This window comes from Chaetodon trifascialis, chromosome 9, assembly GCF_039877785.1.
Source record: "Chaetodon trifascialis isolate fChaTrf1 chromosome 9, fChaTrf1.hap1, whole genome shotgun sequence".
NCBI lineage: Eukaryota > Metazoa > Chordata > Actinopteri > Chaetodontiformes > Chaetodontidae > Chaetodon > Chaetodon trifascialis.
In genome coordinates this window covers 22822182-22848294 of record NC_092064.1, presented here as the reverse complement: position 1 = coordinate 22848294, position 26113 = coordinate 22822182, and the positions used below count along the sequence as shown (strand labels likewise).

The following is a 26113-nucleotide window of genomic DNA, read 5'->3' as shown; positions in this document are numbered from 1 at the left end:
CAGGCAACAGTTACTGCTGCTTGCCACAAAATCAATTAAATTCTTATGTGCCAGGATAAAACCACCAGAGATCATTTTGCATGCAACAGCCACTACACAGCAGAAATGAAAGAACAAAAGATCTTTCATTCTGCGTTTATAAGTCAGTATACGACTCTGAGGCGTATGGCTTTTTCAGTAGGGTAACAAGATCCTGTGTCATTCGCCTCAGCCTGGTCTGCTCAGCCTCCCCCTGAGAGACTGCAAACATACTGCTGTCTCATGGACACAGAAAACCCAGCAGCTGGCCTGGCAAGGAGCGTGCGACTACCAGGGCGAACCCGGGCCAAGGTGCAGGAATCTGAGCCCAGAGCCTGGAAGCTTCGCTCTCTGAACGCCTGAAACGGGAAGTGATATCTGACCATGAACCCGATCTGGAAATGAAACCTGGTGATTTCATAGCTGGTTGAACAAGAGCCAGGAAATTATACCTGCGCTACATGGATGTAAAAATATCTGCCTTAGCATGTGTGCCACATGGGAAACAAAGCAAACTTAAGACTGCAGCAATAACACAAGACGCTCCTGGATCACGACAAGCTCCAGTCCAACAATGTCTCTTTGTGTTAGGTCAAATAAATATTGGCACACTGACAATGAACACGAAACACAAAACGTAAGCTTTTCCCCCTCTCTGCATGTATGTCAGTGACATTTCAAGGCTGACATCAGGTTGGAGGGGCCTTGGACAGACACAGTGTCAGACAGTTAGCACATGCGCGAGCCCCACGGCCGAAACCTGAGCCTGCCCTTGATGTGCGACACGAGAAACCAGCGCAGTCCTCCCAGACTGCTGGGCAGAGAGAACTGGGAGGAAGGAGAGCTGGGGAGACAAAGCTAATCTGGTAATTATGTCTGCTGCTGCTGCTGCTAACTCCACCAGCTCTGGAAAGGTCAGGACAGAGCAAGATGAGATAACAGTTAGTTATGAAAACTCCGGGGTCCATCCCACACAGGGAAGACGTGGGAGGAGATAAAGAAGGAGATGGAGGGATTATCTGGACGCAGACCGAGGGAGTAGAGAAAGCCTGCTGGCACGCTCGGGTCTACCAATCATGATAAGGGCACCCAGTTGAATTCTGGGTCATGGATGGAGTGTCTCTCTTGCAGGTTCAAGAGGCTCAAAGAGGGGCCTCTATTGCTGCCATTTCAACAGTAGCCAAGGTGTTGGGTGCAGACACAAACCAGGGACTTACAAGATGTGGTCAGCGGCGGTCTGATAAATTGGCCAATTATTGGCCAGTATTAGCTTATTACATCCAAACTGTTATCAGTGTACTACATGTAGGCCCATAAGCAATAAGAAACTGCAACACAGGAATGCACAAGATATGTATGTTTCTTAGCTGTCATATTTTAGTGTCTTATTGTTTTGACTCCCGAGCTTGCGACAACTTAAAAATCAACTGTGCACTACCTGCTCAGCACCAAACGGCAGAGTAGCATGTGGACACAGTGGAGCATTAACAGCTAAAGAGACAGATATTTCCCTCAGGAGTTGGTGGAGAGCAAAAGCAGAGGTAAAAGGAGAAGAGATACTGGACTCACATTAATCTGGTGGCCAGAAATGCAACTTTAAATGAATTGTCCACCAGAGAGTTTATTGTTTGATGTTGAGGTTCCCTGCTTCACATATTTTGGTCATAATTCTTAAGGCCAGACTTCAGCTACTCCAGTTTGTGTGACATGGCATTTCACTCTGTCCTGAGTGGCCTCCAGGGGCTTATCTCACCTCTCCAGCCACAAAGAACAGCAGTGGCGTTTCCTCCTCCTTGGCTTTGTACTTGGCCATAAGCTTCTCCGCTATTGGCTGAATGAGCTCCTTGGCCGGCTCCAGTTCACCTTCCTCCTCTGCGTCTTAAGGAACCGGGAGAGAGACACAGACAGATGTTAAAAGTATGAAAAAAGACACCTGGGAGAGGAAAAATGCACAGATGAGGAGAGATGACTGGTGGACGGATGCTACGTGAGCACATGAAAGCAACTGTGCAGATAGTCTCTGTCTTGTTTTTTAGTCCAGTTTGACCTCTGGAGACATCTCCTATTTAGAAAGTCATCACTCTTTTGGTGCCCTATTGTCTTTCTTTGTTATCATGCCTAACTTATCATGCCTACACTCATGCCCCAGTCATTTTTCTATGCTTTTCAAAAGCTCCATTTTGCCTCTGTGCGCCTCCTCTATTAGCATATAAATAGATTGATAAATACTAGAGCACTTCCCACAGACCTCTGGACCTTTTAACACTGGAAGAATTTTCTGACATTCAATATGCTTCACATAAATGCCACTTCGTTCACACACATGGAGCTCCGGGCAAAGCCCCATGCGGAGCTGCCCACTCACCCACAAACAGGACGAGGCAGGGCCCCTCGTGGAGCTGCACGGCGTTGGACTCGCTGAGCTCAAGCACGGGCCGCGGGTGCCAGGGAAAGAGCCGACACTCCGGGTCGTTCAGCACCTCCACGCGGCCCTGTCGCGTTATCATGTGACCTTCTGCGTCCAGCAGGATCAGCGTGGGAATACCTGGCGAGGGAGAGGAAGGAGGTGAGGATGGTGTGAGAGGAAGACAAAGGGAGGAGGACAGGAAATGGGCAAGAGCGCAGGAGGTAGTTGTGGCCATTTCTGTTAATCATCGGCTCATGACGCAGCCTGCTCCCTCTCCTGCTGAGATTATTTTGTTGTGGGGATGTTTTAGACCATTTCTGACTACTTTCTGCCCCTCTGCAGCTCTTCCTGCTTCCACTCATGATGTTCCCACTCTTTTTTTTCCATGCCATTGGTTCCCAGCATCCTTCTGATTACAATCTCCTTCCCTTATTAACGGCCTTATCAGAAACAGACACCATCCGGGAGTAAACAATGTGCGTGGGTGAGCGTGTTCTTGTCTGCGCATGTGGACTGCAGTCAGCAGAGGTGGGGGCCCATCATGAACTGCATGGGTCTGAATGCAGGAGGGGGGGCAGTGTTGACCCGTTCCTCAGTGCATTCCTCACATACTTTACAGGAGGGAGAGAGAGAGAGAGAGAGAGAGAGAGAAAGAGAAAGAGAGAGCCAGCTCTCGCTAACTTCATCCAGAGTCCTCCGTGCACACAGAGGAGGGAATCAGGAGAAGAGAGCAAGGCGCAGAGAGAGAGGCGCAGCACTTCTGCAACGAACAAGACTGTAAACTTGATAACAGGCCCGCATTCCTCAGGCTGCAGGGCAATCTGTGTCGCTGTTTGCTCGCCCAGCACAGAGAGCTGTCAGCCATCGTGCCAGTGTTTCAGTGTGTGACATAACCAAGCTCTGCGGCCAGAAACACTCCCTCAGCTTGAAGATGAGAAGGAGGAGGTGGCTGTGAAATACCTTGTATTCCGTAGAGTCTGTTGAGTCGCGATCGCCGAGCCTCATCCGGATACGGCACCGCCAACCACGGCATCTCGCTGAAGTACTGCTTAAAGGACTCCTCTGACCTGGACGTGGTTGGAAAGCACCAAACAGCAACACAACAGATGGTGGTTTGGTGGTCTCAATTAACAGCTGAGTAGAGAGGACTGATTATTTATGTCCTTGACAGACCGAGACAGATGTGTGCATGCGTGCCAGTCGTACCTGTCAGCGCTGACAAACACGATCTCGAACTTCTGACCCGACTCTTTGACGGTTCGATACGATTCCACCAAGACCCGGGTCAAACTGCGGCAAGGCGGGCACTAACAGAGAGAAAGAGAGGAAAAAGTATGCGAATGAGTGAACACACAGCAGCAGCAGCCTCCATTGCTTTGGGTATTTCCAAACTCTCTTTCCTGTATGTCACCAAACACCTTTCCACAAACTAGTAATTCTCTCTTGTTTTGTATCCAGCTTCTTTCAAATATAGCCCGGACCTCTTAAAACAGTAATCCTGCTGTAATGCTCTAGCTTGAGAGAGTGTTTGATGCTCTGTGTGTGTGTTTGTGTGTGTGTGTGTGTTGGAGAGCCCACACTCTCTCCAGGCAGGGGGAGCGGTGGTATGGCTGGCATTAAGATGACATCAGAGTACCATGGCAGCAGGAGGGAAAACAAACCAGTCTTAACTTCCAGCGTCTCTCTCTCCCTCTCATGTTCTCTGTATTCTCCCTGTCAGCGTTCCCATTGGTGAGATATGTAGTAAAATGCAAACACTGAACACTCACATCAGACAGGGTAAAGAACTTCAGGGACTCTTGGATGTGAGCTGTCAGGAAAAGTCTCCCTCCCTCCACCGCGTTTCAGAGACATTAGAGCAGATTTTTAATATCATGAATTAGCTTTAATATTATTTTCTGGTGTAAAATTTCCTGAAGGTCGAGAAATTAAAAATAAACTCCATAACCTACATCTAACAGAAGCACCAGCATTCATGAATGAAATACTGGCAGATTATCAATAGAAGTATTTGGTAAAACATATTGATTTTATTAATACCATAAATCCTTACAATGCTGATAAGCTTTGCATTGGTATGTTATTATGGAGTCCTTTTCATCCTGCCTTGATGTTTTTAATGAGAGGTGTTTGGATATGTTTCCAGCTTTTTACTTGCAAAGGCTTTTATTTTGAAGTAACACACATGAGAGCAAATGTAGGTGTGTGTCTGTATATCTGTATTTGTCTGCAGTTTTAATGTGAAAACAAAAAAATAAAATAAATTCTCATTAATATCATCTCACATGTAGTAACTTACCTACTCTAATTTATTGACTAGATGCAGACCGTACTTCATTACCATTCAAGCTGATGATAGTGGATACAGTATGTCAAGCCCTTTCATTGATCCAGTCACGAATACGCATCACACCAACACAAAGGCATGGCCGGAGTGAGGGCGCGAAGCAGCACAAAGCCTCGATCAATTCACTGCTCATTAACTGACTTCTTCCTCGCTTGCTCACGGAGGTAAACACTGTATGTTGTGGTCTATGCTCATTATGGTTTGCACAATGCGGTGTCAATGCTAGAGCATCAGAAATGTGACCTATGTGGGCTTTTGTTTGCAGATGTCTGTGACTGAACTAGATTTTTAGCTCAAGTTTTACTGTAATGAATTAAAAGAAACATCCCCTCACACTGCAGGCAAAAAGCAAATGCGCAGTAAAATATAGGTCATGTTCCTCTGCCACGGGCCATTTCAGGTCCCTCGAACACGAGCGGGAACAAAAACAACCTAACATGCACTTCTGTGTAAACGGGTGGCAAGGCCAGGTACTGGCAATCCATGTTAGTAAAATTACTTTAATAGTAGATAGATTTACATGAATAACCGGGGGGAAAGTGGTGTAAAAACACTGCAAATAAACTCCTGTAATGGCTTTTGTGACTTGTCCTTTTCAATTTTGTATGAGTCTGGGGTGCGAGCCAGCCTTCAGGCGTCACCGTTCTGAAGAGACGGTCTCTGAGGCTGCGGCTCTGGCAGCTGCTGGGCCGACTGGCCTCGGAGCGCCTGCGCTGCATCTCATCAGGAACAGTCCGCTGATGATATAGCGCCTTTCGTGCTTCACTGAGTCATGACCTTTACTGGGTATCAGCAGGTCCAGCGGAGAAAGAGACAATAGTGGTGATGTCAGTGGGGCGGGGTCACCAATGACGACTTTAAAAAGGCCAAGAGGTGGCGGTGAAAGGACTGACAGGGACGGTTGACCACTGTTAATGTAAACACACAAACACAATAGAGTCGCCTCCACCCTCCTGCTCCTCTCTCTTATCTGTCTCCATGAACTGCTGTGTCTCTTCCTGCTCCGCTCTGCTGGCGACGCACTTTCTTCGCACCAGGAGACGGAGTTAGGAGGGCAGAACAGTGAAAATCCAAAGAACTTTGTCCTTCTTCTCTCCTTTCTGTACTCACCCAGTGTGCTGAGAAATACACCCCCACGTAGTGTCCCTCCAGAGAGCTGCTGTCCGTTGTCTGCCTGTTGTTCCTGAGCAGAGGCCCTGCCACCACCTCCGCAAATGGCTTTGGTCCCCAGGGGAACTCCAGGCCTGGGAGAGGGTCGGAAAGTGGAGCGGGCAACGGAGAGGGAGGAAAAAAATCATGCACAAAGAAAAAGTCTACAGCCATGCCAGCAGCTCAGTGAAGCTGTACGTACGCACAGCAGTGCTTTGAGCTAAATGCTAACATGCTGATGTTTAGCAGGCATAATGCTGACCACGTTCACCAGCTTAGTTTTACATGCTAACACTATTTACAAAGTACAGCTGAGATGTAAAAATGTTGGCCAAAAAACAAAATGCAATACAAATTCAAATGGCCTGATGATGGGCGCTAGATGAAACATCAGTGGATCACCAAGTTATCCTGAGGGGAGCATGAATGTGTGGACCAAAATCCAAGCATCCAGAATTCGGTAGTTGTAGAGACACTTCACTAAAACACAAACGGTCAACCTCATGGTGGCGCTAGGGAAAACATCAGGGGATCTCTGAGGTCATTACGTATTGTCCTCTGTAGACCGCAAACGTTCGGGGTACTCTATCCAATAGCTAATGGCACATTTCAGTCTGAACCAACTGAACGGATCTGCATTACTCTCCATAGAGCCGCGACACTGTCAGGTAAGTCCAAGGATGAGGGCAGAGCTGCAATCTTCTGTCTTAACTGTTTGATTTAACCGGAAAATATTCACATTTGAGAAGCTGGAACCAGGGATTTTTTTTCATTTCCTTTCTTAAAAAATGATCCAAAACTATTATTAGATTACTAAAATAACTGCAGATGAACATTCTGCCAGTTCTGTCAAATCGACTCATCGTTGCTCTAAACCAGAGACGCTTTGTCTGTGTCACGCCTGTTAAATATCACAGGCCTGTGTACTTCATGTATACATTACTTAAAGGCTTTTTTTGTGGCATCTGTTCTTGGAAATAGACACCAGACTCAAAATATGGTTTTAATGATGACAGAAAGCGTTGCCTCTCAAGCAAATGACGGTTGCCAGGAATACTTCCCTCCCGCTCTCTTCCACACTTTCCATTTCCTTTTCAAGCTGTCTTCATTGTTACCGTCAAGCTCTAGAGATGTATTTGGTGCAGCCGAATTAAAAAGGAGGTAATCGTAAATAAAACCCTGTATGGCCGCTTCATAATGGCCTCTTTATGCGAGCGTGGTTGTGTAGGGCTTCATTAGGCAGGAATGACACGTCTGCACAGCGCTGCCGCGGCCTTTTATTGTTGTCCTGATTGTAAAAGTGCACTCCATCTTTGCGCTGCAGGCTAGTCTGCCGCCACTCAAGTCAGGCCTTTGATCAAGAGTGAAAGGCAGAGGTGTCCTGAATCGTTCGCCCGCCCCTCGCAGTCTCCATGTACGGCAAACTTTTAGTGCCCTTTTCCTCTCCTAACCGTAGCTGCTGCGGCTGAATTGATTTGTCATGTCAGGAACTGCCCTCAGTCTGACTCTCCAATAACATGAACATGAAAATATATCAAAATGTACCATAAAACAATGAAGTAGGTCTGTTTTTCTTTGAAAGTGGTGGAGCATAGTTAGAGATTTAAGGCGTAATTAAGTGCCTGTGCCCATATTTGCTACCGAGGCCAGAGATTAATCTCTTCTCCAGCCACGTCAAGTTTGGAAGAACAGTTAATGAATCGTGGATAATACTGCAGGCTTGGACTGGCTTTCATTAACCAGGCTGCAAAATCTGTCACAATCATGTGAAATCCATTCTGCTTCACTGCTGTGCTGCCATAGTGCCGCTATTCTCCCTTCTCACATGACTAATGGCACTTTTTTTCATGCTGACCTAACAGGATCTGCAGAGGCAACGTTTTTAAAATATTGAGCTCTTCGCAGCCACAGAGGACGTCCTCTGCACAGGAAAGGAATGCAAGCCCACTCTTGTTAATTCTCTGCCTCCACTTCAAAGTGCAGAAATTATAGGGTTTGCAGATGAGGGAGCGAGGCATGGACACGCTATAATATTCATGCAGCACCATAATTACGGCAGCATCAACACAAACGAGGAGGAAAAGTTGTTGCAAAATGTTTTAGCCAAATGTTGAATGATGTGGCAGAGCAGCATCTCCACAGGGAACTCTAGGTATGCGGTAAACATCATTACAGAGAATGAGGTGTGACTGTACTCACTGCATTTTGGTTTACTTTTTCTGAAATGTATCTTACTCAGTCAAGTCATGCTGCACAATACACTGTGGTTAATTAGATAACTCTATTTGGAATACTTCCACTATATGATTTTGGACTATTGCAAAGTTCAAGTCTTTATAACATTAAGTGCCTTTCCGTGCACCTGTTTTTAAGCACACTGTGTATAAAAAACAGAGCAGATATGCCAGAAAAAAACCTGGTTGGCTGAGGTGGAAAAGTTGGTATATCGATAAAAATAATGTGGCAAAGCACAATAGCAACAGACTTCGTGAATAAATCATGACGTACATGAAGCGTCACTCAATTTGCCTCAGTGGCCACTCGCGGTATTGCAATGAAAAAAATCCCCTGTGCATTTTCCCCATAGACCACCATTATAAAAGAAATGGCTTTGACAGGACACCTCCAACCCTCTTCTTCTGCAATTTTTATTAGCAGCTGACTGGAGAATTAATGCCACCAGCTGATTATCCTGACGTGACCGGCACATAACAGCATTAATGTGCATTTTCTGTTACGTTTACGTTGCTCATTCGTTCGCCATGCCCTCAGGGGGATTTTAGTTCCTACCTGCTGTTTTATGGGGAACAGGTGGAGGAGACAGTCTGATGTAAACACAGAGCGAGTGAATTTGGGGGTGTTACTGACTTGCAGGCGTTGTTTAAAGAGATTATTCAAGGAGAAGCAGTGTCCTATCTAACACCTGCAGCCCGGAGAGGCTGAAGAACGCTAACCACTAAGAATTCAGGGTTACACAGGTACGACAGACAAAGTGTGCGAGAAATTGATCGATGTTCTTCTGTCCTTTTGACCCTCAAATGTCTTCCTATTACCTCATTAAAGAGCAGCATTTTTAGGGTTGGATGGTTGGCGGTTGGGGTTGAGGTTAACCATTCAGTAAAGAGGATTAAGGTCAGAGCTTGAGGTCAGGAAACAAAAATAAATCGGCGTGTTGACGTATTCACTAATAATATACTGCACGTGTGTGTGTGTGTGCGGCTGCCGAGCTCACCCTTCGGGTCATCTCTGACCACCAGTAGACCATTTCGACACACCACCTTCCCCGTAGCTGCGTCCACAAACACCAGAGATGGGATACTGGTTACCTTGTACTTGTTCCACAGCTTCATCTGCAGAGAGAAAAAGATGAGAGATGTTGGAAAAAAAAAAAGCAAAGTGGATGGAAAGACCTGAACATTCATATTTATTTCAGCTGGAAAACCCATTTAACTCAGTTTTAAATGATGCCTTCAGTGCAGCTACAATATGTTCGCCTGACATATGACAGTATAAATGAAACAAATGTCATATATATTTTATAGGACAAACACCATCTTTGTTGTTTTAAAGAGACTCAGGAGACTAGAAGGTAGAATAAAAAATAGAGGAGTGCAGTCAGCCCTGAGGTGAATTAGCAGAGGGTGAGAAGCACACTGCTGCACTTTTAAGAGGCTGAACTGGAGCAAACTCACGCTGTCCCTGCTGTGTCATGAATACGAGTAAAAGAGGGTGTGCAGCTGAAAAAGAATGCTTCTGCTCAGCAATAAAGAAGAAATTTGAGCCCTGTGAATTACTGGAGCTTCTTGGATTGAGAATTCATAGGTATTTATGAGCACCCATTGGCCTTGAATTCAATCATAATACCTCCAATATGATGAGCTGATATTAACACAGTCTCCTGAAGTCAGAGAGGAAGCTTTATGGGCAGAAATCTGTGCATGAACCAACGCTATTTATGGAGTTCAGCGATCAGTGTAGTCCTTAACATCAAAGAGCAGATCAAGCATTTCACATATCTGAGACTCACTTTCCATATCAGAGGGAAGAGCCCTACGCTGTGAATAGAAAATAGCCGTGTCTTGTAAGGAGCAGCATTCTGCACGGTGCAATGTTGCTGCTTCAGCAAGTACAGAAGAAGACGGGGATCCCTCGCATGAAATCCCATACCAGCTCATAAAATCCAAACGGGAGAACGAAAATGAGAAACAGTGTCTTAACCTAGTGTATCCTTCAGGTTCTGACCTGTTTTTTGAATAAAAAGGCCTTAAATGACTTTGCAGAGAACTGAGTTAAAAAAAGAGACAGATTGAAAAAATTTTCAAAAGGGAAAAAAGTTAAACAACATTTAATACCGTACTGTCCGATTTATTACCTGCTGTCTCCAGCCAAGCACTTAAGCACCCATAAAACATAATGATTTATGCCGTCTGGATGCTGCAGTAGTTGTTCTAATAGGTTGTTTGCCAAATGAAGTGAGCGCTGATTTTCTCGAGGCTCTGTGAAGTCAGCTTGGAGTTGAGTTACCGTCGAGCTCCAGGTTGATGAAAACCTTTCGCTGCTCTTTTTGTGCAAACCGTGACTTCACTGCAGCAGCCGAGCACAAAGAATCTGTGAGTATGAGAGAGGAAAGCTTGCACAGTGTATGTTTTACTCATACTGTGCGTCTCCTCTTTGCACAAGTTCCACACATGTTGTCACAGCCTCGCCAGAGGTCGACCGCAGGCCCTCTCCGAGAGCAGAGGTCAGACGGTCTGTCCCATGGACAAGACGACCCGGAGCCTTCGACAATGTTGGTCTGGAAGCGCGTCAAAAGCAAACTTCAGCGTCTGCCACAGTCAACAGATTTACCACACGCTCCATGCTGCTCTGGAAACTCAATCTTGGCTCACAAATTGACGGGGTTAGGGGCATTAACTGTGACTCCGAAAGCTAACGTGCCTGACACCATTTCACTCAGCCGCCTGCTGTCATCCAGGCTGATGATGTGAGATTGAGAGCCGGATTTAGCCGAAAGAGTGTGCGGGAGCGACATGAGAGAGGGGAAAAAAAGCGGAGTGATAGGGTGATTGGTTCTGCACGGGCACTAAAATGTCAAGAAATGTATTGCGTATCAAGGCCCAGAGGTATCCGCACTGAGGTACGTGACAGTGTGATACGATTCTGAGAACCGTCAGGTGTTCAAAGAATGACAAATAACAAGCACTGAAACTGAAAACATCTGCTTTTCCACTACATCACGACTAAAATAGACTGCTTTAAGCGAACACCCTCTCACATTTACATCAAGCTTTTTTTGGATGTTAGGACAAGCCACGCTAGCTGCTCTGTGAGAGCTTTTAGCTACACGCTGATGTCGTCATGCTCACAGTGACAATGCTCTCATGGTGATGTTTGGCGGGTACGTTCCCCACCTTAGTTCGGCCTGTTTGCAACTAACCCTAACCTTCCTTTTTCCATCCATCCATTTTCTACACCGCCTATCCCTTTTGGGGATGCGGGGGGGGGGCTGGAGCCTATCCCAGCTGTCAACAGGCGAGAGGCGGGGTACACCCTGGACCGGTCGCCAGTCGATCGCAGGGCAACACACAAGACAAACAACCATTCACACTCACACCTAAGGGCAATTAAGAGTCACCAATTAACCTAATGAGCATGTTTTTGGTCTGTGGGAGGAAGCCGGAGTACCTGGAGAGAACCCGCGCATGCACAGGAAGAACATGCAAACTTCACACAGAAAGGCCCCGCCTGGGGATCGAACCGGCAACCTTCTTGCTGTGAGGCACTACCTGCTGCGCCACCGTGCCGCTACCCTCCTTTTTAGTGAATATAAATAATAATAATAATGGTGATAAAGACAAAAAAAGGAAATCTGGACTGTATATGCAGTGGACAAACTTACTGATGTCGCTTACTGATCTTAAGAGCAGAGGAAGCCCTCTATCTGAGGCTGTCTCGGTCGTTCCCTTGCTCTCATGGTGCAGCATCAAGACAGCAGTTGAGAGATTTGTGCAGCATCCTCAGAGGCAGAGCAATTCCTCCTCTTTGTCTTGCCACTAATTTACTGCATCCTTGAATCATGTCTGCCTGGTGATTTGGCTGCAGATCAGAGTGGCCCCAGATGAGTGCTAAATCCTTCGAGGGTTCAGATCTGCCTTTAGAATGAAAGGCCTGTTATGATTTCCGGGGGGGTGGCTGACCTTGTAACTACAAAAGCGACATGTCCTGGTGTCTGTCGCAAACAAACAAGTGGATTTCGGCACCTTGAAAGACGAGGATTCATCATGCACGGGGGAGAAGAAAAGAGGGAATCTCCCCCTTGACACGGCTTTCACTGTCATCTACTTGTAAATCCAAAATCTTCTTCCAAAACACTGAAGACAATAGCTTTCACAGCGCAATCTTAATAGAAAACATGAGGATCCCACGCCACAGCAATCCACTTCCCCAAAACACTGTTTCATTGTCGAGAGCCACAGACTGTCGACAGAATGTGACATAGGTGGTGCTAAAATACACACATGAGTTGTACTGTCAAATCTGCCCTCATTCCTTCCATTGTAGAGGTGGCGTTAAGCATATTTTTGTCAGGTTTAATCAGTCTGTAACGTGAGTCATTTTTTCAGGTAATACTGTATGTGGAGCTGAAATATTCATTTGCTTTCTTGCTGAGCGTTAAATGAGAAGATTGACACCGCTCTCATATCTGTGTGATTAATATGAGGCTACATTAGCTTAGCTTACAGGGGGAAACAGCTAACCCGGCTTTGTCCAACAAAACCCAAGCCATGAAATATGTTGGCACATTCCCCCCGTAAATCAACACCATATCATTTTTTTGGTTTTTGTATGATTTAAACAAGTGTTAATTATTGATCTTTAGAGGTGCTGCTCAGGCTGATTTGTTACTGCAGGCCAAGGCCAGGCTAGCTAACTGCCGTGCAGATGTATTTCCCAATTTATTTATTGCCACATTTTCTGTTAACTGAGGTTTTTTTTCATCTATCAATCAAACCTCCAACCACTGTTCTGTATAATTGTAAACCTAATATCTTATATAACTGTCATCACTGACTGTTTGAAAATAATTTTTTCATTGTTTTCTGACATTTGCGAGACAAAAAGATTAACTGAGAAAATATTCTACAGATTAACCAGTCATGAAAACAATTGTTAGTTGTGGCCCAAGCTGCTCTTTTTACTGATTTATGAGACATTTTTGTTGGAGAAATACAAATAAATTCTGTCTAGCAGGGCAGCCAGTAGCTAATTAACATGCAAACTGCTTACAGACTGTATTCACTGCATCAGGATTGCATGTTGCCACTCCCAGCCTTCTCCAAGAGTTCCTCTATTCATCATCAATAACAGAATGTGTGCCTATATAGTGGAGCAGTAGGCTTGGCTATATAGCTACACACTGGTTTAAGGATGTTAATAACCTCTGCAGAGAGCCCACCAACTGTTAAGACTCTAGGGAGACCTGGAAATCCATACTAACAATCCATTTATTCTCTTGGACATGCAGACATTAGCCTCACACTACGCTTGGTGCTCATCATGCTAATTGGATCACGCATGGCTGCAGATCCATACCCAGACGAGGAGCAAATCAGCCCACTGTGGGGCCAGCAGATCAGTGCGCATGGACATACCGGAAAATCTCATCGCCCCACTGATCAAAGACAGTGATTCTTTTAAGCTGTAGCTAAACTTGCTTGATGGGATCAATGCCTGTGTTAGTTTCCTACCTGTATGTGTTCTAAACTGTAAGCGAGCAAGAAAAGAAAAGGAGGGAAACAAACCCCCTCCCAAGACATCCACATTTCCATGTTAAACATCATGCGTGGCGATCGCTTTCACGCCTCTTTGCACTGCTGCACTTTATGGCAACATTCTGCTCTTTAAGAGGAGATTAGCTTACGTGGTGAACCCCCAACAGATTTGAGGGCTACAAGTTCGACATCTGCACACATCTGCTTCACCTCTGATGCAGCCGTTTTGAAGCCAGGTCCTGCAGTGAAACTAGGCCTCCATCACTAACCGGTGCGTCTCTGCAGTGGCTCTGGTGTGTTGAGAGAACTAGAGTGGAAGAAATTTCATCACTCAACGCGCCCAATTCACCTATCATTGTTCGAGCCCTATCTCCTCACAGATCTGCTTTCACTGGGCCACTCAAGCCCGAGGCATCTGCCAGACGCTCCCGTCGCCGCTTCATTACAACAGCGCCACTACAAAGTGAAGTCAGCCCTTTAGCACAGAGGACATGAGAGGTACCCTGCTGTGATTCTGATAGCAGCGTGGCCCTTTATCTCTGAGTATTATAGGAGGGACAAACGGTGATAAAGCAATGGATGGCTTGAAAAAGAGGGGCCGTGAAACTATTTTCATGTTGTTCATGAGCTCAGTGGTAGTGATTACTGGGCAAAAATGTTCCCCGTATAATCTTTTCATTCATGTCAAGGGGAACCTTTTGGCACAGTGCACACAGGAGAAAAAAAATGAGTGTTTCACATTATTAATAGAGGACACAGAGGAAACCATGTCCCAGTTTGATTTGATTTAAATCTTGAAATGAGGAGAGATTTTCAAAATAAAATCAAATATTTCAATTCTTCTGCAGAGGAGAGGAAACAGTCAGGCGATCGATGGCTTTGCATCTTCCCATAAATCTTGGATGTTAGCGTGTGAAAGTCGTTTGTTAGAAGATGGGAGGTTGTCTGGCTGATGGACTGATCAGGCCCCTCTAGACGTGTTCAACAAAAGCATTTGCCTTTTACTAGGACTTTTTTATTGATAGTGCCTGCAGGCGCTGTGATCTCTGACCGTAAAGATTTACTGTAGTGGCGATGGGGAGGGCAGGCTGGACTGGACTCTTAGTTCGCCTCTTGGCAGGCACTAACTCAATCTTCTTTACAAATCGAGCTGATCACCTGTGCAACATGGATAAATGGACTGAAACTGGTGCGCAGCAGCATGAGCGTTTCATTCATCATGTGTCAGGGAGCTTTCAGGTTAAACTCTAAACCAGTCTGTATTTTCTTCCCTCTGCTGGTTGTAGACAGATGAGAAACAAACTTCTCCTGAATGCACTGCTGTAACTCCCTTTTGGCTGGGCCCCTGCAGCCAGTTTAGACTCACATTCCTGCACCCCACCTCTGCTCGATCTGCTCCCGAGGCTCTCAGTAACTGCCTGTATCCACTTCAAAACCCTGTTACGGCTCTTCATGGCTACAAAGGGAGCGCCTCCCACCCACCTCTTAGCCATACTCCAGCCAACACTATGCAGGCCAGTGTGTGTTACTTAGCGCTTCCATCTGTGCCGCTCTGACCTGACTATCACTTTACCCGGTCAAGAGTCTTCACCGCCGTGGCTTCCCCGGTGGTGAAATACACATCTCAAAGTCTGCGACAGCTGCACAGTTGCTGCCCTTTCTCTGAGCTTGACTGATGACCTATCGCTTCATATGCTTCAGCTTCATCGTATTTCCATGCGCATGTCGTTTTGCCTTACATTAACCACAAGAACTATACCTTCATCTGCAGGGCTTTACTATCACAGATTTCTGCACCACCAGCGTCACATGATTTCACAAAATGTTACCTAATTTCTTCCTCGAGTGCCATCTATATTCCTAAAATGTAAAAAGTGCAGGCCACTCACTCCAACCTACTCCACCGTGCTCATTACAGAGGCTCATCCTGCCAGGCACATCCATCCTGATGGGCAAATGCACTTCCCCGAAATTCGTTGAGCTGAGAGAACACAGCAGGCTTCGCAGCGTGCCTCCTCAATGTGAAATGTTGCAGCAATCTTGTGTATTTTATTAATCTTTTAATATTCTCCGGTCGAGCCATTTTGGTGGTGGATCCTCTGGAACGCAGGCGGGAAAGACGCTGGCTAAATTGCTTTTTCGATAAAGGCCCCCCGTTGCCATGGCAACACACCTCCACCCCCACACCCCTCCCCAAGAAGTCAGGACATGTCACCTAGTGCCAGACACATTGTGGGCCCTTAGTTAATAATTCAGTGATAAATTAATGTTTTTGTGAGGAAAACAGGTGGCAGAATGTTCGAGGGCTTAGCGTAAATAACCCAGCAGAAAAAAGGGAGAATGAGTGAGAGATAGAGAGAGAGAGAGAGAGAGAGAGAGAGAGAGAGAGAGGGAGAAAGAGTGAGGGAGTGGGAGGTGTGTGGGTGTTTCCCACTTCTAGCCTTGTGTGGAGACACAAAAGCGACCCTCTGAATACAGACTGCAAATCCACACTTGGACCCCGTATGGCCAGAAGTTTTTCTGTAGTAAAGAACGCGGCGTAAAAAAGCAGGAGGGATTGTAAGGGAGTAAAAAGCCAGGGCTCAATAGGTATCTGCAGCATTGTCTCTCCGCAGGCGTGGGCAGCCCCTGAGGCCTACACTCGGCAAGGCCAAAGGTCAGGATGGCAGGGGGTGCATTCTTCACACCCAGTGGTGTTTAGACCAGTCTGCCTGCCTCCCTGCCCCCCCATAGACATACTGTTCTTTATTTCTCTCTCCGGCTATCCCTCTTTCTTTACGATACATTACAAAGAGCAAAGTGTAAACCGATTACACACACACACATGCGCAAAGACACACAAGCCGTGTCCACACTAATGTGGAAAAAATTTAAATTACAACCATTTTCTCTCCGCTTTGGACTTCCATCTATGCTAAACTGGCATTTTCAACCACAAAAATGCATCTTTTTGAAAACACTCTCTGTCCCAACAGAGTAGCATTAAGAACACCAGTCCTCTAGACATCGGTGTGTGATTATCATGTGATTTGAGGCATCTGTTTGTCATGTGATCCATCTTTGAGAATCCTAATTTGCTGTTGCACTCATTTCCCAGGCTATATTTTTGTAAAAAAAAAAAAAAATAAATAAATAAATAAAAATCATATTTTAGTAAAAAACTGGAAAGCAGCTTGGTGGAATGGGGCCAAGCTGCTGTCTTGTGCCAACTAAAGAAAACACTTGAGCAACCAATTGTGGACATAACCTAAAATACAATTAAGAAAGTGTTGGAAAACGGCATTGCACTTGCATTGCCACTAAATGTAGTGATGCTAACGCTAGGTTAGCTGGGTCTGGTTGGGCTGGGTTTACTGAAGTAAGACAGTTAGCCAGACATGCTTAAGTTTGCACATACATACTACACAGTTGAATGTGCTGTTCATTATTATTACTAGCATTATTATTATATAAGTTGTAGCCCCATAAAATGTAGATGGCTAATGAAATACTAACTGTAGTGATGCTAATGCTAGGTTAGCTGGGTCCGGCTGGGTTGGGATTACTACAGTAAACTAATTAGCCAGACATGCTAATGTTTACACATACATAGATACTACACAATGGAATGGATTGTTTATTGTTGTTGTTATTGTTGTTGTTATTATATACTATTTGTAGCCCCCCAAAATGTAGTTGGCTAATTAACTAATAATGCTAACACAACGTTGACTGGGTCAGGCTGGGTTAGGATTATTATAGTAAGATAGTTAGCTACACATGCTAACATTTACACAAAGATACTACACAGTAGAGGGTTACTATTTTTTAGTGTAAGTTATAATGCCCTTAAAAAGTAATTAGCTAATGAAATAATAGCTATAGTAATGCTTACACTGGGTTGGCTTGGTTGCAATTACTACGGTAAGATAGTTAGCAAATATGCTAAGGTTTACACCCATTCTCTAGCAATCAGAACAACACAGTCTTTCCAACAACGTCTTTCAACAATCAAAATTAGTCATTTTACACTAACAGTGCACAGTATGTAAGCTAATATGTAACCTTAGTCATTCAGCTTCTGTGGGTCAATCATTAAATTGTAGTGGAAGTACACCTCAATCCAGCAGGAATGATTTACCTCAGTGCAGTTCACAGGATGACTGAAGTTTGTTGTGTGAACACTGAATCACGATTTCACAGCTAGCTGTAACTCACACCTTCTACCATCAGCCTGCATTTCATCAAGCCGAGGCCTGCAGGGTCTGACAGACAGACATTCAGACAGATAGATAGAGACGATATAAAGCTGGTCTGGCTCTGGACCAGCTGGACCTGCTCTATCAGTTACCTTAGCGTGACCCTCTGAAGCTGGCATTCTACGCTCCCGGTGATCGGCCAACTCGTGACCTGGAAAGCCCAGCGCATTTTTGGAGTTTTTATTTAATCACAACGTGTGCCAAAAGGTAATAGAACACATTCTTTCTCTCAGCTGTAATTCAATACAGTGTGGAACGATTCTGGTCTGATATCGTGAGATGTGTGCAGAAACTGTAAATGTCGGAGGAGCACATTGGATGGCCTCATTAAGTCTGTGCACTTGGGGACTCTCAGTCTTTCACATATTAATAATGAGACAAAACACACATTAGAATAAGTCTTTAAGCACAACTTGATTTTAATGCATGCGCTTTTTACACTTACTGCTCAATTAGCTACACACAGCAAACAGACCCACAGCAACTATGCATTAATTCTACCCATAGGCCTCCACGTTACTGTTTCTCTGGTACCCCGGTTTCCTGGAGAGGGAGGGTGGTCGGGTGTCGGGTTTAGACAGCTTCCCTGCTGTGACCTCCATTTGACCCCACATTTAACTCCCACCACTCTTGCTTGTGCTGAAGCCCTGGGAAGTCTCCCAAAGCTGCAGCTCAATCCCTGATCCCATCACAACACATTAATATTTATGGGAATTGAAGGGAACATTTCAGACACATTATCAGTGTTTTGTGCATAATCAGGGCAGCTGAATTCCACAATCTAACACATCTTTACGCGTAGGTGGCTGTTAGCAGTCCATTATGCATTTTTTTCTGCACTCACATTTTTAGCCAATCTATAGCAAGAAAATAAACTGCATGCATGTAAGTCCAGTATGAAAATGATTTCTAATAGCATTTGAATACATTAAAAAAAATTACCATATCATTGCATCCGGGCATTACTTGACACAAGCAAACCAGACAACTCACAAAACATAGACTGCATGTCAAAATAAGGGCATATTTTGACAGAGCACCTGATTTCTCCACATACCTCTCACGATTTTTAACTTTTGCACACTGCAAACGGCTCATAACCACTGAGGGACTTTACTGTGTTCCCAAAAAAGCATGATAGCCTACTTAGATCTTGAATTATGTTCTGAACACATCCAATAAAGCGTAGTAAGTGCCACGATGTTGAGGCACTGTGTACTTGGCAGGGTACCATATATTTTTGGTCCAATTGTACCCTCCACAGGCAGCGAGGAGCCTCATAAATCACAATGACACCCTGCGTCTGGTCTGCCTCATAAAACAACACAGTCTTCTGACATAGGCAGCACTTCGAGGCCTCAGCATGTGAACATATACACACACAAACACTCACGCACACTCATATATACTATATATAGCCATATGAGCCTGACAACGACCTTCTGTTCCATGAAACAGAGAGTCCTACTTCTCACCTATCTTCAAATCTCACAAATCTGGCTTCTGCCGCTGTGGGCTAGGATGCTCAATGATGGGCTGCCACAGATGACACTGTTTCCCATTTCCTGAGGGAGAAGATATTCTTACTCTCTCTGCCCATTACCTGCGCTACATGCAGCTCTACAGTGACATTTGGTTACATGGTGACATTTTATATCCATCCATTAGCCTGTTTCCTCCTCTAGTCTTACGCTCATTAAAAGTCACATCTGTTTGGCGGCCGCTGTGGACCTGCCCCGTGCATTTTATGGCCGAGCAGTACATCTGGAGCCCTCTCGTGTCTCTCACAAGCCCCCCCCACCTCCCCGTCCCTCGCCCGCCCTACTCCATGCACGCTTTATTCTCAGCTTATCCCACCCCCTTTGCCACCCCCCGACACTTTTCACAGCAGCGGCGACAGATTCAGACTTCCATAAGCTCCCTATCCGACAGAATCAGCCCATATTGGCCAGTTGAAGAGACTCTTGGGTACAGATTTCATTTCATCCAGATTAAGTACTGGACAAAACATCATACAAATCAAATTTCCATCAAGTCTGGACCACATGTCAAGGGATGCACTGGGAAAAACCTTGTAAACAGGCACAGTTTCACTAACCAAAATGTTTCTATTTATGTTTTGTTATCAAAGAATAACTGTTTAATTACAGTCTATAATGAATGCCGATGACTATTAAAAATGCTAAACTGTCTGACTGCTCGAATGTCCTTAAATTTGATCTTAACTCCCACAATTTAATTGGGACATTGGGGATAGTATTTCACTGCATTTACGTCAACTACAGAGTGCCTTACAAAACAGGATTAAAAAAATAGTGAGAGAGCAGATAAAAGGAAACAAAGACAATGGAAATAAAAAAAATCGATTGAGAGGAGACAGACAGGCTTGGAACAGCAATAAAACACAGAACATTAAAGCACATTGTAAAAATGCTTCCCTGTATAACTGAGCTTTGAGAAGTGGTTGAAAAGATGCTACTGATCTGGCTAGCCTCAGCTCTGGCAGAGCGTTGCAGACCTCAGGAGCCTCGACAGCAAAGACCAGGTCACCTTTTGTAATGCGCTGAGTCCTTGGAACAACCTGTAGTGCTCTGCCAGAAGACCCGAGGCTACGCTCCCCTCATAGGCAGTTATAAAAAGGTCTGATGTGTAGCTCGGAGCCAAACCCCTGCTGAGCCTCAAAATAAACATCCATCAATTTTCTAGATACTTAAGGTCAGGACTGTGGTGGCAGCCAAGCAAGCAAAGTGTCTTTTTTTCCCCTCTTACAACTTCCTCCAGCTTCTCCTGGGAGAGCTCCCAGTGCTGGTGAGAGACTGGAGGGATGGTGGTGGTGGTGGTGGGGGGGTTTCAGGTGCCTGAACCACCTCAGCTGGCTCTGTTCAACATATTGAAGCAGTGTCTGTCCTGACACCTCATCATGGAGCATAATCCCACTTGTTGCAGACACAATCTTGCGTTACATTTGCACTCCCCTGAACTCATAGCTAAGGGTCACATCAGCAAAGCCCAGTGCAGTTAAGGTTGCGTTACATGTTTTAACCCATTACTGTGGAGCTGCAGCTAACCATTATTTTCATTTTCGATGAATACACCTTAGTATCACCGTCAAAGACTCAGAACTGAGCCAAAAAGCATGTTTTCACAAGGTATGTTGCTGACAAAAACAAGCTCACTTCAAGGTCCATTAAGCAGCTGCTGTGGAGCTTTTGATCATATCACATAATCTTCTTCAGCCGATCCGCCTGCTGAAGACATGTGATATGATCAAAAGCTCCAGAACAGCTCCTAAATTGCCCTTCACGTGTTTTGTGAACTGCTGTTTCCAAGGTCAACAAGGAACTTTGAAATCATCCAGGAGCATGAATTTCGGTTTTTCTTACGCAAGACAGTTCCTGCTCAACAACTTAAAAAATCTCAGATTGCTCTTGAACGCATCAGCAGGGAGTTGTCAAAACAGTCCCTGCCCACCACTAAATTACTATAAACAACCTACGTAATGTGAGAAAATGAAGGTGGTGAAACTTTTATAGGGACGGATTACGTATCTCAAACAAATCCCATGTCTCTGCAGGTTGATGATCAGTGAATGTCTCATTTGCAGATCTCAAATCTCATAGTATGCTTTGGACAAATAGTCAGCAGCCAAGTAAAACATTTATTTGTAGCTAAATTGGCTAAAACATGCAAAACCATGAGCACAGCTTTGAAGTCAACTTCATTCAAGGAATCAGAACAAGGAATATAAAATCATATGACTCGACGATAGCAGCAGTTTTTAGCCTGGAAAGCTTAGTGATCCCTCCATCCTGCACAGCCAATAAACACCAGCCTGACAGTATGGCGACTATATGACCGGCGTCGCTTTGCTTTGAGGAGCTGATACGATTTACGAGAGCACAATGTTGTATGAACTGGTGTGGTCTCGTGGTGAAACTCAAGGTACAACTCCACACTTTAAAAAAGTATTTTTAACACACCTAAACACTGGCTAATTCTAGAGCATATGCATTGTGCTGCTTTTCACACATGGTTAGTTTAAAACCTCCCATAAGCACCGTTAAGTCCTTTACTGTTACATGATGCCACGCTGCTGTGTTGAACACGAGGGTTAATAATCATAAAGAATGTGAGAATGAGCAGCAGCAGACACGAGGAGAGAAGGACAGAACGGACAAAAAGACAGACAGACAGACAGAGGAGGAACGAGACATGAGTGTCAATTTTCAGGGTCACGTCACCCCAGTGGAGGGCAGGTTCAAAGTTCAAGCCTTTAATAGCCCTGCTGAAACAACGGCGCCTTCATGTCATCCGTTCACGCCTAACCTCCGCGCAACCCCTGATCCTCCCCGACACAACATCCCCACTTTTAAACGAAACTCTTACGAGGAAAAAAAACCTTTCGCATAAACATTCAGTAATCTCCCCTCTCGCCACCTTCCCAGCTTGTAGACCCGAGGGCCTCTTTTAGCGGGATTTGTCTTGTACGCACCTGTAAAGACTCTCAGAAGGAAACACAGCCAAGAATAAAAATCAGCCCTAGCTTTCATTTTTTTCCTCCGTACACAGAGGCAAAGCAAGCTATCCAGCGTCTGCACTGAGCGGCATCAGAGGAAAGTGCGCGCTCGGCGGTGTGTTTGTAATTCAGCTCCACGAGCCTGACAGACAGATCTGAGGCCTCCCATGGATGCAGGCAGAGGTCATCAGCCCTTGCTAAGCCTTGGTTTCCTACAGACTCTTCTGATATCTTATTTCAGCAGTTCAAGGGCTTTTCAGACAAGATGATGTAATCCTCAGGCACAAATCCTCAACACATCTCCTTTATTCATTTTCGGTTTTACTGTTTAAGCCTGGAAATGCTGGAGACACTGGCAATTAAACACTGTGTCAGCATTATAACGTTTGGTAGGAAGCAACGGCCTTACAGCGGGGAGAGGAAATAAAGGGCAATGGGGAGGAAATGACAAGCTTGACGTGGATTTAATGCTGCAAACGGTTGGCAAGTGTCTTTGACTAATGAGCCAACAGGACATATCTGATTTCTTGTTTCCAATATAACTCTCCATTTAAATTCCAGCAGGCTGTTGCACCAGCTCTGTCTGCCATCAAACATTTCTTAGTTTGAACATTTGGGCTTCGACTCGCTCACATCAGCTGACAGGTTCGAGCTAAAATAGTGGGTCGTTCCTGTGAACTGTTTTCATGGAGGAAAGGTCAGAAAGAGACATTTACAATGACACCGACATGCACGCTTGATATTGTGCTGTACAGTTATGATCACTTATGCTGCGTTCACTTGTTATGGGAATTCCTGACGCTACCGCTTCTGAACAGCACGTTCCGACATTAACACCCACTTTAAGCCGTGACTGACCAGATGTGCGGGGGTGAGAGAAGGTTTGGACTTCTCATGTGAACAACCTCACGTTGTGCGTGAATGCCACTCAGCTTTGACAACGATGTTCAGAAGGTCGACTTAGTTAAGTTGCAGCAGTGGCGAGTTTGTCAGCCTTAAATCAAATAAGGTTCTACTAAAACTGACTTTTGAGCAGCTCATAAACAATATATTTCAAAGAGTGCCACTTTGCAAAGATGTGATTACCTTAGTTGAGATGGCGGGACTTTTTTTAATTACCGTCCACCTCCAGAGTTTTCAATGTTTTAGGCAGCGCACAGCGGACCTTGAGATCTGTAATCAGGCTATGCATGTAAAAGGAGGGGAAAACTCATTTCAAGCCTGCCAATAATCAGGAAGGCAATTGTCAAAAAGCTCGGCAGCTTTGCGTTTTACGATCTGTTCATTGCTTTTACAGACACAGAAAAAGAGAAAAGGGCGACGAACATGAGCCGGAGCAACAGATCTGTATCTGTATGTTTGTAGTCAAAATAAAGAATACAAGCCAAACAATCCAGAGCTGAAATGAATAACAGGACTATACTGCTTCAATCCTACACACTTGTGACCATTCGCTCGTGGGACCTTCGCAGTGAGCAGAAAATGGAGTCTGGTTCAAAGGGTGGGGAAGGGATGTCCTTTAGTGCTTGGACTTCCTCCAACAGTTCTCTGGAATCAGCTACAGGAAACCTGCACATAACTGCAGCCAGAACAAAATGGAAGAGGAGGAAGAGGAGGATGAAACTCAAATGACTCCCCTGAGCTGCTGGTGTGACACAAAAACTGTATCTTTCATATCTTCATCAGTGTCTGGTGTGTTTTAAACCGTTTAGGAAGCATGAGGAAACATGAGGAAACCAAATTTCCTGAGAGAGGTCCACAGTCTGAAGATAAAGCAAATATGGCGTCCTGCTACCAAGAAAAGCCTGAATGCATTATTGTCCCGTGCTGGTTTTGAAAAGCTGTCCAGGGAAATGTGATTAATGTTTTCCACCAACTCAGAAGAGGAAGTCTCAGGAGATTTGGCCAGAGAGGGAGAGAGAGTTGCACTTTTCAAAGTAGTCAAGTTCAGTAATAGGCTAACATTAAACTGAGGAATCCACTGCCAAGGAAGGCGGCCCTCCCATTAATGAGTCATGGAAGACCACAAGCAGCGGTCATAAAAACGCAACAGCCGAGAGCAAATCAAATGCCAAAACGAGGAAAAAAGGCGAATCGAACGGTTTTCTATGCAACACCAGAATCAGGGGGAAAGACAATCACCAGCTTCTGTCGTCGTTTTCGTTAGACCAGATGTGAGCGGCACCGAGCAACGTCATCCCCGATCCTGGCCGCTCGGCTCGAGCTCCACGCACAGACAAAGAGGACACACAAGGGTGAGGTGCAGCTCTCCCTGCGTCTGTGGCAGCCAGGAATGTGCTGTGGGTTTACTGGGTTTATAAATAACCGTCAGAAACAGGCAGACACAAAAGGCGCTGCTGTTCTAAGCCGGACCGCTCTCGCACAGCACCCTCTCCACCCTCTCCACCCTCCTGGTTACTACCAGCGTCTCACCGGGGCAGTTAGCACCAGTGCTCGACCCACCCAGCCCGCCCGCGTGTGTGTTTCCCTGCAGCTCCAGCATCGCCAGCCCTGCTCCGTCTGAATGGTCAAAAGAAAAGAACAGTCAATGCAACCTTTAAGAGCACACAAGGTGGTATTGTGTTGTGCATGTGTGTGTGGGTGTGTGTGGGGGGGTGGGGGGTGGGGGGTGGGGGGTGTAGGTTAAGTAAGGAAGGAGGCAACATTATGGCTGCAACCTCAGTTATTTTCACAGTTTCTCTTCTTTTTATGATTGATCTACAATTTTTTTAGATCAGTGGTTCCCAAACTGCTTGTCTGACGTAGCCGTAGGATGAGCTCACCCCATCATCGACACCACCTGTCAATGTCTACACCCTTTAAAACTGGGCAAACTTATTATTTAGGTCAGTTTGGTCAAGTTTGTATTATTGCTACCATTCAGAGTTGCAGGCTCTGGAATTTTCAACCATTTATCTCAGACTTTTAACTATCATTTAGCTAACTTTTATCAATCTGCTTCAACCATTACTTAAATCAGTACTTAAAAGTAATGATTTTGAAGATTTTCATTTAAATAAAAGTCTGTTAAGACACCGTCATCTATCACTGAATGGGGAAACATGCGCTGAGAGGTTTACTTTACTGCATTTTTTTGTTGAGGAACAAGTACAAAAAATATTCATTTCATACAAAGAGAAAATATGTACTGTTTAGCTGCTGGCCAATTTCCATCTGCGATCCCCTGACAGGTTAAAGTCCACATTTTTAGACATTTCTTGCTAACTTATGTTATGCACTCTCAATCGCAGTATGTGGTGTGGAGGTGTTTCACTTCCTGATCTGAGTGCTGCATGCATGAGTGGTGCAGGACTGGTTTGGGTTAGGATCACCCATCAGTCAGTGCTAAAATCTGACCTATGCACACGATGAGCTACTCAGACAGGTGTTTAGGTGTGGGTATATATTATTTATTTAGTTCATATTTTTTCCAAGATTGTCAGTGTCCTCCACTATCTTTCCACATACCAACCAGCAACTGCAAAAGCAGCCTCTGAGGCACAGAGATATAACCCATCTGAATGGGTCCAAACCGCATACCAGCATACCAGCTCAAACAGCAGTAAGGTAGTTTCGGAAACAATGAGACAATGCGGCTCTAAGTGTGTGGCTGTGTAGCATAATGGCATGAAAAGTGGCAGGCATTTCGAAAAGCAGCGAGCGCGT

General features: G+C 45.2%; 1 protein-coding gene across 1 annotated transcript in view; it reads right to left on the bottom strand.

Annotated features, from left to right (window-relative positions):
- nxn (nucleoredoxin) overlaps positions 1 to 26113 on the bottom strand; it is a 56961-nt gene that overhangs the window by 5002 nt on the left and 25846 nt on the right. The window contains exons 2-7 of the mRNA XM_070971191.1: positions 9154 to 9271; positions 5883 to 6016; positions 3632 to 3732; positions 3386 to 3492; positions 2384 to 2563; positions 1772 to 1896 (exon numbers count right to left, since the gene is read on the bottom strand). Of these exons, the coding sequence (XP_070827292.1) occupies positions 1772 to 1896; positions 2384 to 2563; positions 3386 to 3492; positions 3632 to 3732; positions 5883 to 6016; positions 9154 to 9271 (765 nt within the window). The remainder of the gene's footprint in view (positions 1 to 1771; positions 1897 to 2383; positions 2564 to 3385; positions 3493 to 3631; positions 3733 to 5882; positions 6017 to 9153; positions 9272 to 26113) is intronic.